The sequence below is a fragment of the Phycodurus eques genome, chromosome 8 (assembly GCF_024500275.1).
Source record: "Phycodurus eques isolate BA_2022a chromosome 8, UOR_Pequ_1.1, whole genome shotgun sequence".
Taxonomy (NCBI): Eukaryota; Metazoa; Chordata; class Actinopteri; order Syngnathiformes; family Syngnathidae; genus Phycodurus; species Phycodurus eques.
The window spans coordinates 30,784,241-30,800,024 of NC_084532.1; the positions used below are offsets into that span (position 1 = coordinate 30,784,241).

At 49.5% G+C, this 15,784-nt stretch overlaps 1 protein-coding gene across 9 annotated transcripts in view; it reads left to right on the forward strand.

Moving 5' to 3' along the window:
- patj (PATJ crumbs cell polarity complex component) overlaps positions 1–12,896 on the forward strand; it is a 44,103-nt gene extending 31,207 nt beyond the window's left edge. For 6 of the 9 annotated variants that reach the window (XM_061684592.1, XM_061684597.1, XM_061684596.1 and 3 more), the window contains 16 exons: positions 1,042–1,152; positions 1,384–1,453; positions 8,085–8,233; positions 8,298–8,389; positions 8,452–8,506; positions 8,586–8,669; positions 8,756–8,824; positions 8,945–9,157; positions 9,447–9,530; positions 9,595–9,800; positions 10,567–10,714; positions 11,576–11,654; positions 11,736–11,770; positions 11,873–11,971; positions 12,533–12,656; positions 12,756–12,896. In XM_061684592.1, coding sequence (XP_061540576.1) covers positions 1,042–1,152; positions 1,384–1,453; positions 8,085–8,233; positions 8,298–8,389; positions 8,452–8,506; positions 8,586–8,669; positions 8,756–8,824; positions 8,945–9,157; positions 9,447–9,530; positions 9,595–9,800; positions 10,567–10,714; positions 11,576–11,654; positions 11,736–11,770; positions 11,873–11,971; positions 12,533–12,610 — 1,572 coding nt within the window. In that variant the 3' untranslated portion in view covers positions 12,611–12,656; positions 12,756–12,896. The remainder of the gene's footprint in view (positions 1–1,041; positions 1,153–1,383; positions 1,454–8,084; positions 8,234–8,297; positions 8,390–8,451; positions 8,507–8,585; positions 8,670–8,755; positions 8,825–8,944; positions 9,158–9,446; positions 9,531–9,594; positions 9,801–10,566; positions 10,715–11,575; positions 11,655–11,735; positions 11,771–11,872; positions 11,972–12,532; positions 12,657–12,755) is intronic. The other 3 variants (XM_061684594.1, XM_061684593.1, XM_061684599.1) reach the window with 3 other exon arrangements.
- Positions 12,897–15,784: the final 2,888 nt, after the last annotated feature.

A 15,784-nucleotide genomic window follows, 5' to 3' on the forward strand; every position in this document is an offset into this window, starting at 1 on the left:
AATACGAGCCTTCGTACGTCGGCGGACGGACGCTTATTTGGTGTGGCCGCTGTGTGAGTGCGCGAGGTGCGTTCAGAGACACTATGTAAATGGGAGTGAATGTGTTCTTTTGGAAAACACTACACGATTGTAAAAGTGGATTACTTGGAAATTTATTATTGACATCACAATGCTGTACGATCACACTCTGATCATTAAATTTTGTTTTGTAATACAAGGATAGATACATTTTGGTAATATAGTCAGCCAGACCTGCAAAGTTGCGTGTTTTTGTTTACACATTGTGGTCAAAAGTCCTGTTTTTGTTTGAATTCAACTTTTTAAAAAAACGCCATTCAAGCAAGTTTTTTCTCATGTTTTTGCGATTGTAGGGTGAAAGCCGCAGCTAGCTACTAGTGTGGACTGAATGGCTGGCGACAATGGGGAAGTGAAATGATAGCCCATCAGCAACATCTTGAGAGAGAGAAAAAGAACTATGAACTGAACGAGTTCATTTTTGGAACGAGGAGCCGAAACTTCAAAATTGAACTTTCACAACACTGGTAGCCGCCAGCTGCCATTATGATCTGACGCGTTGCTCCCACCTCGTGGCCCAGACTACTTCCCAGACATCTAGGCACGATCGAATATATCTGGATCGGACGACATTCATCTGAGGCGTAGTCTACTAGCGAGCCATGCCCCCCCCCCCGACTGGCGTCATTCTTTTCGGCCCGGTTCACTTCCCGGACATTGGCCACGCTGCACAGTCCCAATACCTGCAAGTAACCCTCATTCGACCGCGGCCCAGTCTACTTCTCGGACAGCCGACACGTTGCCACTCGTGACTGATCTGACTCGCGGCGGGCCGGGCTACTTCCCGGACAATTGAATCTAATACCCGCTTTTTGTGATTTTGTAGTACTGCAACCATTTAGTGCAGTATAATACCTGAATTATTTCTTCTGTGTGGTGAACTATAACACGATTTGTCTTTATAAATCTTCAATTGGCATCAAGTAATGTTCATGTAATGTAAGGTGTGCGTGTGCGTACTGACAGGTGTCAGGTGTGGACCTACGAGCCGCCAGTCACGAAGAAGCGGTCACCGCCATCAAATCCGCTGAGAGTCCGGTCATCTTCGTTGTCCAGAGTCTGTCTGCTAACCCACGAGTACGTACGCGCGCACACTTACCAACACTGAACCAAAGTTCACGCACTCGTTCATGTTTCGGGCGAAGGTGAAATGAACATAAATGAGAACGCGCTCGTTCTGGCGTCTCTGGTAAGAATTGTGTTTCTTTCGTTCTTTATTTGCGGGAGTTTCGTCAGTGATGCTTCTCCTCTCGTGAGACAAAAGTCAAGTTTGAAGTTTTCGCTGTCGTCTTTTTTGTGTCCGCGCAGATGCCGAGAGCGGCCCCGCCCCCTTACAGGCCTCCCGGCCAATCGGAGCAGGAGCCGACGCAGGCCCGAGGTCCGTCAATTTGCAAAATATGTCAAACGCTCTAAATCACATTTCATGCTCATTTTAAAAGTGTCATTTGTATAATTAATTAGATTATTATTTATTATTAAATCAATAAAATACTCTTTAAAGTACTTTATATTTTATTACTTTAATCTATTATTTACCATCAAACAATTCATCAATGATTTAATGACACAAATGAATGCACGTGTGTAAACCAGCTTATTTTAATAAATAGTTCATGCTCCGGTTCATCCTAATTAATTTAATGATGAATAATCGACCAGTTTTTAAATAAAATGAATACAAAATGTTAATTGTGTGTGTGAAATTTTACAAATATTTTTAGAGTAAATCAATTAACCAATTACTTCATCAGATAAATGAATTAAGAAGATAAAAAAATGAAACAGACATGCAAAATTTCACATTATTAATATAATAATGCCACAACTCATCCTCATAGTATTATTATTTATGATTCATTGAATTATATTTCATGAACCAATTACTCAAATAAATAGTTTCTCTTTTAATATTTTTTCACTGTTTTTTTGGGAATAAAAATCAGACAGACAAAATACTTGGCCCCAAAGGAGAATTTTTGGGACTTGGTTTTCTGAGCGCTGTCTTCTTTTTCAGCCAGCCCAGCGTTAAGTGCGTTTTTTTTTTTGTCTTTGCAGGCCTCGTTTGACCACACCCCCTTCCTCCCCCTTTAGAAAGTGGACCAATCACGTGCTTCTACGATGTTTTCGATGTCTTCCGTTTGTTTTTCTCCCCCCTTTGGCCGCCTTTGTTGTTTGTTTGTTTGGGGGCGGGGCTTGTGAGGGCTTGGCCTCTGCTGGTTGGTCGACGGGCGCAGCTTATTCGTGAGCTCGGTGCGGTGATATCTGGATGGGGCGTGGCCTGCGTGGTGGGCGTGAATGATTGAAATGCGGCGTGAAGTCGGAAGACGAGCACGCGTTTATTCCGTTCATCTTCTTGTGCACTTTTAGCGGACCTTCGCACACTCGCTGCTCGTCACCTGCGGATGATTCACCGACTTGTGGATTTCTTTTTGGGGGGTACCAACCCCAAATACACTTGTGTTACGGGGGCTCCCTCTACTGGTATGCGTAAGAAACACTGCTTAAATGGATCAACTCCGCTTTTAAATGACCTTTAAGTCAGTGTGGGACTCCATTAAAACATCCATCCATCCATTTTCTGTCGCGCTTCTCCTCCCGCGGGTGGCGGGCGTGCCGGAGCCCATCCCAGCTATCATCGGGCAGGAGGCGGCCGACGACCCCAACTGGTCGTCGGCCAATCGCAGGGCACGCATAAACAAACGACCGTTCGCACTCACATTCACACCTACGGGCAATTTAGAGTCTTCGATCCACTTAGCATGCATGTTTTTGGGGATGCGGGAGGAAAGCGGAGTGCCCGGAGAGAACATGCAAACTCCACACAGGCGGGGCCGGGGATTGAACCCCGGTCCTCAGAACTGTGAGGCAGATGCGCTAACCAGTCGTCCGCCGTGCCGCCTCCGTTAAAAAAATTCATCTCATTAGTAGAGGCTTTGTAATGAAGGAATCTCATTTTAATTGTATAACAATTTGTCCTACAAAGCAAAGCTTTTTTTTATTATTAATGGATTTTACTGTTCTACTGGAGTTGATCAAATCATTGACACGGACAGGAATATTGTTAATTCTGGAAAAATGCGCAATTATATTCCAATACAAAACAGTCAAAATGAAACAGCCCTCAAGTTGGATTGTCGTTTGTGGAGCGTCCCCCTTTTTTTCCTCTTTCTTCCCCCCGAAGAAGACGGGTGTTCCCTTGAAAAGGTTTCTGGCATGTTGTTTTGTTCTCATCGACGCTTCCGGAGGCTTGAAGTGCAAAGTGCACCATTTGCCCAAAACCACGCTTATCGAGGCTTCCATCAGCTTAGGTTTTTTTGTTTGTTTGTTTCTGAATGAAATTTGCCTCGCAAGGCCGTTTCATCCGATTTCTCCACTTTGGTGGCCGAGTGAGTCATCGGCGTACCAGGAAGTCGCTGACAAAAGCTTCCGCGTTGTTTGGAACACAAATGCCATTCAGTGCTTCTGAAACTCCGGTATTGTTTTTATTTTTGTGTTTTTTTTCTTCGTCTTTGGAGACATTACGTGACTCACTTACACAAGGGGAGACTTGCTAACCAGGAGGTGGAGGATGAGGCTACTCCGGACTTTCTTTCACCAACTTTCGCAAATCCGCTCGGTTTTTCCCCCCGAGTTACTCACCGGAGCGGCGACCGCGGTCTTTGGCGCGTGGAGACGGAGCCGGCGCCACAGATGGAAGCGAGCCGGCGTCCAGGTGAAGAGAGGATACGGATTGCCGTTTCCGTTTCCCCCCCAAACTGAGAACAATAGTAGACTAGCCGAGGACTTGAACACCTTCTACTGCAGATTAGAAAAGGACACTTTCACACTCCACACCCACCCGGCCGCACCGTCGACCGCCATCGCACCTCTGACCTCTGCGTTGACCATCCACGAACAGGATGTGAGACGCATCTTCAAACAACAAAAGATTAACAAAGCGGGAGGCCCGGACCGTGTGTCCCCATCCTGCCTCAAAGTCTGCTCGCTCCAGTCTTCACTCAGATCTTCAATAGATCTCTGGAACTGTGCGAAGTACCATCCGGTTTCAAACGCTCCACCGTCATCGCAGTCCCCAAGAAACCTGCAATCTCGGGTCTGAATGACTACAGGCCTGTCGCCTTGACATCTGCGGTCACGAAGTCCTTTGAACGTCTCGTGCCGGACCACCTCGAGAGCGTCACAGGTCCCCCGCCCGACCCCCTGCAGTTTGCCTACCGAGCGAACAGGTCTGCGGATGATGCGGTCAACGTGGGACCGCACTTCACCTCGACGGCGCAAGGATCCTGTTCGTGGACTTCGGCTCTGCGTTCGACCCCATCGTCCCCGAACTCCTTTCCTCCAAGCTTCTCCAGATCAGCGTCTCGCCTGCCATCTGCCAGTGGATTTACAGCTTTCTGACGGGCAAGACGCAGCAGGTGAGGCTGGGGGAAACCACCTCATCTACACGCACCAACAGCACCGGTGCACCCCAAGGATGCGTCCTCTCTCCGCTGCTCTTCTCTCTCTACACGAACGACTGCACCTCAATGCAGCCGGCTGTCAAACTCATGAAATTTGCCGATGACGCCACAGTCATCTGTCTCATCAAAGACTGGGACGAGTCTGCGTATCGACAGGAAGCTGCGGTGCGGCCGACGCAACCTGGAGCTCAACGCGCTCGAGACTGTAGAGATGATCGTGGACTTCAGGAGGCATCCTTCGCCACAGCTGCCTTGTGTCAACCGTCGAGACCTTCAGGTTCCCGGGCATTACGGTCTCTCATTACCCGAATGGGAGTTCAACATCAACTCCGTCCTCAAAAAGGCCCAGCGGAGGATGTACTTCCTGCGGCTTCTGAGGAAGCGCGGCCTACCGCGGGAGCCGTCGAGGCAGTTCTACACAGCGGTCATCGCATCGGTCCTGCGTTCTTCCATCACAGTCACAACACACGACAAACTCCGACTGCGACGGACAATCAAAACCGCTGAAAGGATTGTCGGTACCCCCCCTAGCCGCCCTCGAGGACTTGCACGCTGCCAGAACTAAGACAAGAGCGTGCAAAATCCTCTCGGACAATTGTCCCAAAAAAAAATAATAATAATAATTTGCACCGTCATTACCAAATAACTATTAACCCTTAATTGCTCAGTGCCTGTTTTGTTTTTTGTCAATGTCTTTCTGTCTCCAAAGCGTTCTCTGTCAACGGACCGTCTGTTGTCGTACTCGAGCGGCTCCAACTACCGGAGATAAATTCCTTGTGTGTCGTTTTTTGGACATACTTGGCAAATAAAGATGATTCTGAAAGATGAATGAATGAATTGTGGCTAATCACAATTTTGGGTGAATTTTCACTCCTCCAGACTGATTACCTCCAGACCTGTTCAATCAAGATATCACTTAAAGAGAATGTGTTCCGACAAAAGATCTAAAAAAGCTGCAACCAAATGACACGATCCAAAGAAGTTTCACAACAGTCGAGAAATGAAGTAATCGACATCTGTCAGTCTGGAAAGGGTTACAATAGCAAAGATTACCCCAAGAAAGCAGCGACGACTCATCCAGAAGGCCACAAAGGAACTCAGGACAACTTGTAAAGAACCGCAGGCCTCCCTTGCCTCAGTTAAGGTCAGAGTTCAATGACAACAAAAAGGAAAAGACTGGACAAAAATGGCATAAAGGCGCGTCTTACCTTTGCAAAAAAAACATCTGAATGTTTGGGAGAATATTGTATGGACTGATGAGATGAAAGTGGAGCTTTTTGGAAGGCGTGTGTCTCGTTACATCTGGCGTAAATGGAGCGCAGCCTTTCGGTGATGGTCTTGGGCTGCTTTTCTCCTTCAGGACCTGGACAACTTTTTGTGATTGATGGAGCCATGAATTCTGCTCTTTCACAGAACATCCTGAAGGAGATTGTTCAGCGATCAGTTTGTGACCTCAAGCTGAAGCGCACTCGGGTTCTTGCAGCAGGATAACGAACTAAAAGCACACCAGCAAGTCAACTTCTCAATGGCTTAAACAAACAAAATGAAGGTTTTGGAGCGGTGCAGTCAAAGTCCAGACTTGAATCCGATTCATGGGGAGAAAAAAAAAAAGGCAATTCTGCAAGGAATTGTGGGCCAAAATATTTCAACAGGGATGTGAAAGACTCATTGGCAGTTGTAGAAAACGCTTGATTTCAGCAGTTGCTGCTGAGGAGGACCCAAGCAGTTCTTAGGTTGAGGGGGGCCGTTACTTTTTCACACAGGGCCAGGTAACTTTGAATAGATTTTTTTCACCATCTTATGTTCTATACAGCATTTTAAATGATATTTATATGTCTGCATATAAGAATTTGAGAAGGGGGCACAGCGTTAATGTTCGAACTGTGCATAATGTGACCGTGACTTACAGTATGAAATATACTATACTCGTTTTTGATGAACACTTAAGCCTTCCGCGTTACCGTGTCTCGATTTGGGTCGTGGCGGCGGAACTCGGAGAGCTCCGTTTTTCCTTTGGCGTACTTGCTGTCACGCGTTCGACCGTCCAAAACTTGGATGGCGTTTCCAGAGGGACATTAAACTCGTAAGTCAAAGCAGCGCTCGTCAGCGAACGCAAACTGTTTTCACGACTTTGGTTAGCCGGGGGCGCTGCTGGGCAGACTGACTGGGGTCGGGGGTCGCAGTCAAAACATCTTTTTGCATTGAAGTGAATGGGAAACGCCGGTCGCCTGTTCCGGCCCCCCCTCCAAAAAAAGGGTTCTCAACAATACTGAACTTGAGGAATCAAAAAAGAAGAAACCCTTTTTCCTGAGCACACGGGGGCAGCGTAATACGGACGAGGGCGTGGCACGTGTTCGTGTCATTTGATCAATAACGGTAATAACACATTCCTCCGTTTTCTTTGTTTTTATGCCAGCTCGCTTTGAAATGTCTCCGACGCTGCAACAGCCACGCTTCGAGGCCTGTTTTCCAAAACTTGCTGCGGACTTCAAATTCCTAGTTAAGGCAAATCCTTATTGACAGCGCAAACGGCGGCGGTCTATTCTTGGAGAACGCTGAAGACATCGACAGCTTGATAAAAATTCTGTGCGTTGCACGATTCGCACGCGACGCCCTTCAAACTGCGGATACGACGTGTGCAGAAATGAGCTCGGCGACTCATTCGAGCCGTTACACTCGTGTCTCTAATAACGGTGAAGACGTGCAATAGTTGCCACACTTTGACAAATTCATTCATAACCGCGTGCTGCGGTGGGAATGCAAAACGGCTGCCTCGCGACGGATCCCTTTTTGCGACAACACGGCGAGGCTCGCTCCAGCGGCGTTAACGCGAAAGACGGCTCGAGTGACCTCTATCAAAGACGCAAAACCAGGAACTGTGAAGACACTAAGGCTATGTTCACAGTTCGCAGCTCCGTTCCGATGCATTTTAGGTACCGTGGACGTAAATCTCACGTGGCGCGCATCCAACCTGGACAAAGGTCACAATTGTTGGACAAAACCACAACGGCGGACGAAAAGAGTCAGTGGCAAAAAAAGAAGATTCTTGAGAAGGAGAAGAAAATGTCGGCTTCGTTGGCACAAAATCCTCCAAATCGCCACAAATGCGCCGCGAGCGGCAACGCGTTGTCGTGTTTTTGTGCGTGACGAACGATCCCGATTGGGCGTCGCGCGCTGCAGTGCGAACAGAGCCTGAGATGCAAATGAAGCAATAGGAGGAAAAGCCCGGATATCCAAAAATGTCGCTCGCATCTTCACGCGTCATCGAACTTCTTTGGGATCGCTAATAAAATCTTTTACTTCGAAACAAAGTTGACCTTTTGATGGACAACGTCTGCCCACCGTTCAAATGCTCGTATCAATCAAATGAATTGATTTTCAAAAGGAAGTTCAGCGGGCCGTCTTTCCCATTATTGATCCGCAAATGAGCCGTTTTCTGCTCATTGACACTTTGATCTCTCAGCTGCAAAATAATTGCAAAACGTTTATGGTCGTTCGTGTGCGCTTAGTCGAGAATTTTGGGGGTTTGTAAAAATGGCGTGCGTGCAGAGCGTTGGCGTGATCGCTACGGCGACCTGCGGGGGGAGCCGGACAAGGAAGCGCACGGCGGTCTGGGTCTCAGCCTGGCCGGAAACCCAGACCGCTCCTCTCTCGGCGTCTTTGTGGCGGGACTGCGCGGCGGGGACCGGTTGCTCCAGGTGAGACCGTGCGCGCCGTGTCATTGGCGAGGCGACGATTGACGCTTCTATCTCTTTGCGACAGGTCAACGATCGCGTCCTTGATGGGCGGAGCCACCGGAAGGCCTCGGCCACCGTCAAGAGCTCCTCCTCCAAAGTCCGACTCGTCCTGCTCAGGTAACGGGCGGCTTTTTTATGATTTAGCGTCCTCGCGCCGATGACGTCACCCTCCGTCGCAGGACCCGAGACGGCGTCCGGCGGATGGCGGTCCCGCCCTTCCCCCCGACCCCCGAGGTAAAGCCGCCGCGCATCGGCGACATCGTCACACGTATCGTCGCCGCGCGTATCGACGTCATCGCATGTCTTCCCTCAGTGCGCCTCTCCGGCGGAATGGCCGAGCCCCCCGGACGGCGCCACGCTCTGCCCGCCCCAAGAAGAAGAAGAAGAAGAAGACACGGTCAGGCGCTTTTGTATACTTTTGGGGTGCTCCGCGTTTTGTCTGACGCAAATGAGATGCAATTGAAGTCACGTGACCTCGCTCAGGAGCGGGAGAGCGCCGACGACCGCCAGATGAAGAACGAGGAGGGGGCCGGGGACTCGTCGGAGCGGCAGGTAACGACATCGTCGCGGCAACGCTCGCGTTGGCGTGCGCAGGACATCGCGGCCGCACCCCCAGTGACGGCTTTTCTCAAAAGTGACAATCGTTTGTTTCTGATTGTCGACGGATCAAAGAGCCGCCGGTCACGCGACGGGGACGCCGTCGTCGCCGCATCCGACGACATCGGCAGAGGTCGCGGTCGGTTTCCGTGGAAACCAACAGGAAGCCGGACCTCGTCGGAGCCGTCCGCGTGCCCCGTACGTCCCGGTCACGAGACGACCTTGGAGATCTGCAAAGGTCGTCGGGGACTGGGCCTCAGCGTGGTCGGAGGGCGAGACACGCGGCCGGTAGCCGACGCTCGTCCTCGCTTTGACTTCTGGTGTCACCTCTGCTTCACTTTTGCTTTTATTCGGACATTGATTTGACTTTTAACTTTGCTTTAACTCTACCTTGAATTTATTTGGACTTGTTGAATTCTTCTGTTTATCTTGCTTTCCACTTTGCCTTGACTTCACTTTCCCTTAAATTTCCTTGACTTTCCTTTTTTTTGACTTGATTTTAATTGTACTTCCCCTTCAATGTTCCCTGATTTTGGTCTGGGACTTCCCTGACCTTCTTTTGCTTGCGGGTGTTCAGCAGGCCATCGTGATTCTTGAGGTCCACGAGGGAGGAGCGGCGGCCGAAGACGGCCGCCTGCGGCCTGGCGACCAAATTCTGGAGGTACGCACGCACGCACGCACGCACGCCACGACTCGAAGATGACGACGATGACGACGGCGTGCAGGTGGACGGCGCGGACCTCCGGCGGGCGTCTCACGAGGAGGCCGTCTCGGCGCTGAGGCGGCCGAGCCCCAAAGCGTCGGTGAAGGTTCTGCGGCACGGCGGTCGGCCCGGCTCCGCGGCCAAGACGTCGGGGGGACGGCTCGACGTCGTCGGGCAGAGGTCCGTTGCCGTGGCGACGCCTCACGCTAGGACCAGTCGACATGGCGGGTGAATAAATGTCCGGACGAGCGAGCGCGCGACGCAGACGCTCACGGGTTCGCCGTGCGATTGCGGGACTCGCGTTCTCGGAATGTCGGAACGCTCCGACCGGTCGGGGACGTTCTTCCTTAAAAGGAAGGCGACGTTTTCGCCGGCGTTTGACGTGAACACCGTGTCCCCGTAGACGAGTGGATGCGCCGTTTTAAAAGTATTTTATTGAATGAATACTTTGTATATTTCGGTAAATTGCATCATCTCCACTTAAGTTCCCCTTTAGCCTCTCTGGTGCGACTTCACCCGAGTTCCCCGAACCGTCACTAAGTTTCACGTTTTGATCAACTTTAGTACTACACGTCGCAATTCCGTGTTTTTGCGATCGGCCGAGGCCAAAGCGGTCTCCGTGCGTCCGCGCGGGGCCGAGACTACGAAAACGAGCAGCGAGCGTCGCTAGGACGGCGGGACCCGCCTCGGTCGCCCAAACGTTACGCCCGATAAACGCGCGGACGGCAGCCGGATGCTTACGACGAATTCGGTTGTCGTTCGACACGCACCTTTGCCGCGACCGAAAGATCGGCGATGTCATCACTTCATCCACTTCCGCTCCGTTTTTGTCCCGTTCTAGCCGACTGCAAAAAAACAATCATGAGTCGTGCGACGCCGGTCTCACAAATGGCGTGTGTGTTTTTGTTTGTGTCTGTCTTTGTGGGTTTTTTTTTGTGTGCACGTGTCAATGTGCGTCTGTATGTATTTTGCGTACGTTCTTGTGCACGTACAGGAGCGGCAGCGGAGCGTTCATCTCCGAGGCGGTCAGAGGGGGCGCCGCCGAGCCGGACGCTCGTCGGACGCAAGGAGGTCAGATCCTGTCCGTCGACGGAGAAGACACCGCGCACGCCTCCCACCAAGCCGTCGGCGCCATATTGAAGGTGACAGCCGCACTCGCGCACGTCGTCCGTCTCCGCTGACGGTGGGACATCACGTCAGCCGTTGTTGGACTCGGCGCAAAAGAAGAGTAGAAAAGGAATCTGGATGAATGAGTCAGAACAGGCTTAGGAGTCATAAAAAGGATGCAAAGGAAAAGTGATGAAAAGTCTGAAAAGGGAGTCAGAGAGAAGCCTCAAGATTCAAAGGAGTCGTCAGGAAAACACAAAAGAAAGGTCTGAACATAGTCAAAAGGCTCTGAAAAGAAGAGTCAGAACTGGCTCAGGAATCATGAAAACATTCAAAGGAGTTAGAAAAGTGCCAGAAGAGGTGAAAAGTGAAGATTCAGAAAAGTCTGAAGAATCAAAGGAGTCATCAGGAAAAGGCATAACAAATTCTGAATATAGTCAAAAGGCTCTGAAAATAAGAGTCTGAAGAAAGTCTAAAAATATGAGTCAGACCAGGCTGAAGTCTTAAAAAGATTCAAGAGAGTGAGAAAAGCGGAGTTAGAAAAGAGGTGGACGACATGAAGTCTGACAAGTGACTCAGAAAGAATCAAAGGTGTCAGGAAGAACCATAAAAACGTCTGAACAAACGGGTCAAAAGAAGTTGGAAAATTGTCTAAAAACCTTTCGAAAAGTTCATAGTCAAATAAGATTTTACAAATTAAGAAATGAAGTGTTGGAAAGAAAGGGAACAGTCTGAACGGAGTCAGAAAGAACTGTCAATAGTATTGCAAAAGAGTCAAAAGTGGTGGTGAAACAATAGAATCAGAATTTAAGAATCAGAAAAGAATTTCAAGTCCCAAAAAAAAACTCAAAAAGTCTGAAAATCATTTATGTGCGCGTGTGTGTGCGTGTGTGTAGCTCGAGGACGTTGGAGGAAAAAGTTCAAAGGTTGTGACTCCTGCCGTGACGTCACGAGACGACGGCGAGGCCGACGCAGGTCGTTCGTGTTTTTGTTTGTTAGCGTGTGAGCTAGCGAGCTGGTTGTTGCCATGGTAACACGTTCTTGCGTTACTTCCAGGCATTGTTGACCTGCGGACTGTGCACATCACCAAGGTAACCGCGCCCAGACTTAATGTACAAATACGAGCCTGACTGGAAAGTTTAACTTCTGGACTGATTGCATTCAAAATGTCTTATTGTGTGCGCACGTTTCAGGTGGTAGCGGACGCCGACATGGCCGCCATCTCGAGTCGGGTGGACAATTTGTCCGGCAGCTCCACTGTGGCTCCTCCCGCCGACGCACACACGCATTCAGTGAGTATACTTACGCAGTAAGGAATTCAAAGAAAAACAGGACTTTTCCTGTTTTTCTTTGAATTCCTCATTTAAAAAAAAAAAAAAACAGCACGTTTTTGAGACTGTAGGGCGAAAGCCGCAGCTGGCAACAATCGGGAAAGGAAATGCCAGCATTTGGAGCATCCAGTTTCTGTCGCGCTTCTCCTCACCCGGGTCGCCCATCCGGCACGCCCTGAACTGGTCGCCGGCCAATCGCAGGGCACATAGAAACAAACAACCATTCGCACCTACGGGCAATTTAGAGTCGTCGATTAACCTCGCACGCATGTTTTTGGGATGTGGGAGGAAAGCCAGAATTTAACCCGCAACCTGCGCTAACCACTCGGCCGCCTCATCGGCAACATATTGAGAGAGAAAAAAGAACTATGAATTAGTTTGTTTTTGGACGGGGGAACTTAGTTCAAAAAATGGAATTGGGAACTATGTACTGAACGAGTTCATTTTTGGAACAATGAACTGAAGTTGAAAATGAACTTTCCCAACACTGCCCTGGTACCCCCCCCTCCCCCCCCCCCACAGAGGAGCCGGTCGGCGGACGATCGCGGTGGAGAAGACGAGCGAGGGTTTTGGCTTCGGCGTCATCGGAGAAGTCGGTAGCGCACACGGAGATCTGCCCGTCTACGTCGAAACGGTCTTCGACAAGGTCCGCCTAGCTATGCTAAGCTAACATGCTAACGTCCGCGCGCGCGTCGTCCGTATTGAGACTGCCTTCCATCAACGAGGTCCTACCCTATTCGCGCAGGTTGCGGCCGCGGTGGACGGGTGTCCCAAGCGCGGCGACCGAGTCCGGATGGCGTTACCCACGAGCAGCCCGTCGCCATCTTGAAGAAACACAAGGGAAGCGTCACGCTCGAGCTCTTGTCCTAACACACACAAACCGCAACAACACAAAAACAGACACGGAGACGTACACACACACACCTCAAGCTCCTGCCTGAATTAACACACACACACGCGTTGTCATGCTGTGATTGCACAACACTTGCCTTGACGCCTGTTGTGGAACGATTGTTAGCCGTGTGCTACGTTAGCATGGCGACGTCTCCGTGGCGACCTCCATCAGTCATTTTGACAAAAGAAAAAACACGCTATTGTCTTCCACAAACTTGTTTGTTGTCGTTATTATAGCTTCGTTTAGCTTAGCGTGACAAGCGCTAGGGTCAACCATCAGTACACGATCTTAATGCTAACTAGCTCACCTGCTATACTAGCTGACGGTGTTAGCTTCAGTGCTACGTGGTAACCCTAGAGTTGCGATTTGAAGAATTAGCAGCAAGCTAATGTCGCGAATGCTGTTTTCATAACAATTGATTTTGACATGGGACACACAATGTTTAATGGGACACACAATTGTTTAATAAACAATTGTGTTAATAGACACAATTGTTTAATAAAATACTAAGACATCCACAAAATCTTTGTGTGTGAATGTGTGTGTCTGTTTTCAGACGTGTTGACCATTATGTGTCTGTGTGGCAGTGTTTCTGTTTGTGTGTGCATCTTTTTGTATGTTTGCATCTACATGTTTTTGTGTTTTCAGTTTTTACATATTGAGTGTTTGTGTGCGTTAGCGGTGTAACAATTCATCCGTTAATTCCATCGACGTATCGATTTATATTCCTACGATCCGTGGTCGGCAGGTTAGCCTTCCGGCCGTAAATATATCCATCCGTCCATTTTCTGAGCCGCTTCTCCTCACTGGGGTCGCGGGCGTTCCGGACCCTATCCCGGCTGTCATCGGGCAGGAGGCGGGGCACACCCCGAACCGGTTGCCAGCCAATCGCGGGGCACATACAAACAAACAAACAACCATTCGCACTCACATTCACACCTACGGGCAATTTAGAGTCTCCAATGAATGCATGTTTTTGGGATGTGGGAGGAAACCGGCGTGCCCGGAGAAAACCCACACAGGCACGGGGAGAACACGCAAACTCCACACAGGCGGGGCCGGGGATCGAACCCCGGTCCTCGGAACTGTGAGGCTGACGCTCTAACCGGTCGTCCACCGTGCCGCCCATAAATAGGATAAGCGGTAAAGAAAACGGATGGATGAGCGGTCCGCGTGACGGGTTCAGCGCTAACGAATAGGTGGATTGCGTTTTGGTCGAAGCGCCAGCCGCAAATGAATACTTGGCGAGAGACGTCGATGACTCAAAAGTAACTAGTGCTGGTTTGAAGAAGCAACTGTAGTCTGATTACTTTCCCAGGAAAAGTAGCACATTAGTTAGCCCGTTACTCCAACTGCCGTCACTTTGGAGAAACAAATGCAAATGTGGCGCGTTCCTACCCACCTCTGCCATTAAGGATGCGCGTGTGCGTGACTCGCGGCAAATCGCCGTGCACTTTGAAAACTTCCAAGCTCACGGGATTCGCTTAACAGAGAGAAGAGCCGCGTTTGTCATCAACACATCGAGTGTAAAGTGCTGTGATTATCGTGTAGAAATTCTGAGTGTGTTGCCGACTGAGCGAGCTGGCGCGACCGTTGCAGCCTTTAAAAGAACGACAGCAGAGTACGAGGAGGGGAACGTTGTCGGACAAAAGCGGAGAACGGGCGACGACGGCAACCACCGGACACGGTTTCCATGTTTGGGCTCCAAAGAGCAGCTTTGTTCGTTCATTTAGCTCTCAACGTATTAACAACACGATTCCGAAAAGAGTTGCCTTGTGAAAACCTCACAGCGCTTCGTTTCTAGCAACTGTTTACAAGAGCGATTCACAAACGATGGGTCCAGCTAAGGACTCCTTACAGTGGAGACGTTTTTCCAAGGACCCCCTCGTAATTCTAACACCAATTAAACATCTCTTTTCTAGGGTGAAAAAAATGGCCCAACAGTAAAATCGTAGCCAAAATCATATAAATATCAATAAGTTGCGGTTTTAATTGCAAAGCAATACATCGGGAAAGTCTTGATAATTAATGACCATCATTAATTTGACCCGATTCCCTTTCAAGAAACATCAGGAATCGAAGACATGTCACCTGGACTGTCCACTCTGCGGGTATTTATTTCCCAGTCGCACCGGTTGAGTTTGGGGCTAAAAAGCTGCCGAATCGATTTCCAGCCACTGAATCGTATCGGCAACCGCCAACCGTGATATGAATCGAATCGTTACGGCCCTAGTGTGCGTGTGTAGTCTTCGTGTGTGTGTGTGTGTGTGTGCGCGCGTCACGTCAGAGGACGACGCACACGTTGACGAGGATTTCTCTTTCGGCGTGTCGGGCAGGTTGAAGGTGAGCTGAGCACGGTTCGAGTCCGAGCCCTCAAAAACAAGAAACAAAAGTAGTGACTACAAAAGAAAAGGATAAAGAATGGGGGGAAAAGTAGTAAAAGTCCCAATGATGACTCATTGTCAACAACACACCTTCTTAGTAAAAGTCCAGAGAGTCAAAGGTAACACTAATTGGTTTGGAAGAAACTAAATGGTAACATGATGAAAAAGGAAAAACCTTGAGTATATTTATAAAGAGAGAGGAAAAATAACCAAAAGTAAAACTGAATGGTAAGGAGTACAAATACAATTCTAAAGAGTATAAACCCCGTGCCTGCGTGGCTTTTCTCCGGGGACTCCGGTTTCCTCCCACCTCCCAAAACATGCGCGGTAAATTGATTGACGACTAAATTGCCCGTAGGTGTGAACGTGTGTGCCAACGGTTGTTTGTTTATGCGCGCCCTGCGATTGGCCGGCGACCAGTTCAGGGTGTACCCCGCCTCCTGCTGGGATAGGCTCCGGCACGCCCGCGACCCGCGTGAGCAGAAGCGGCTCAGA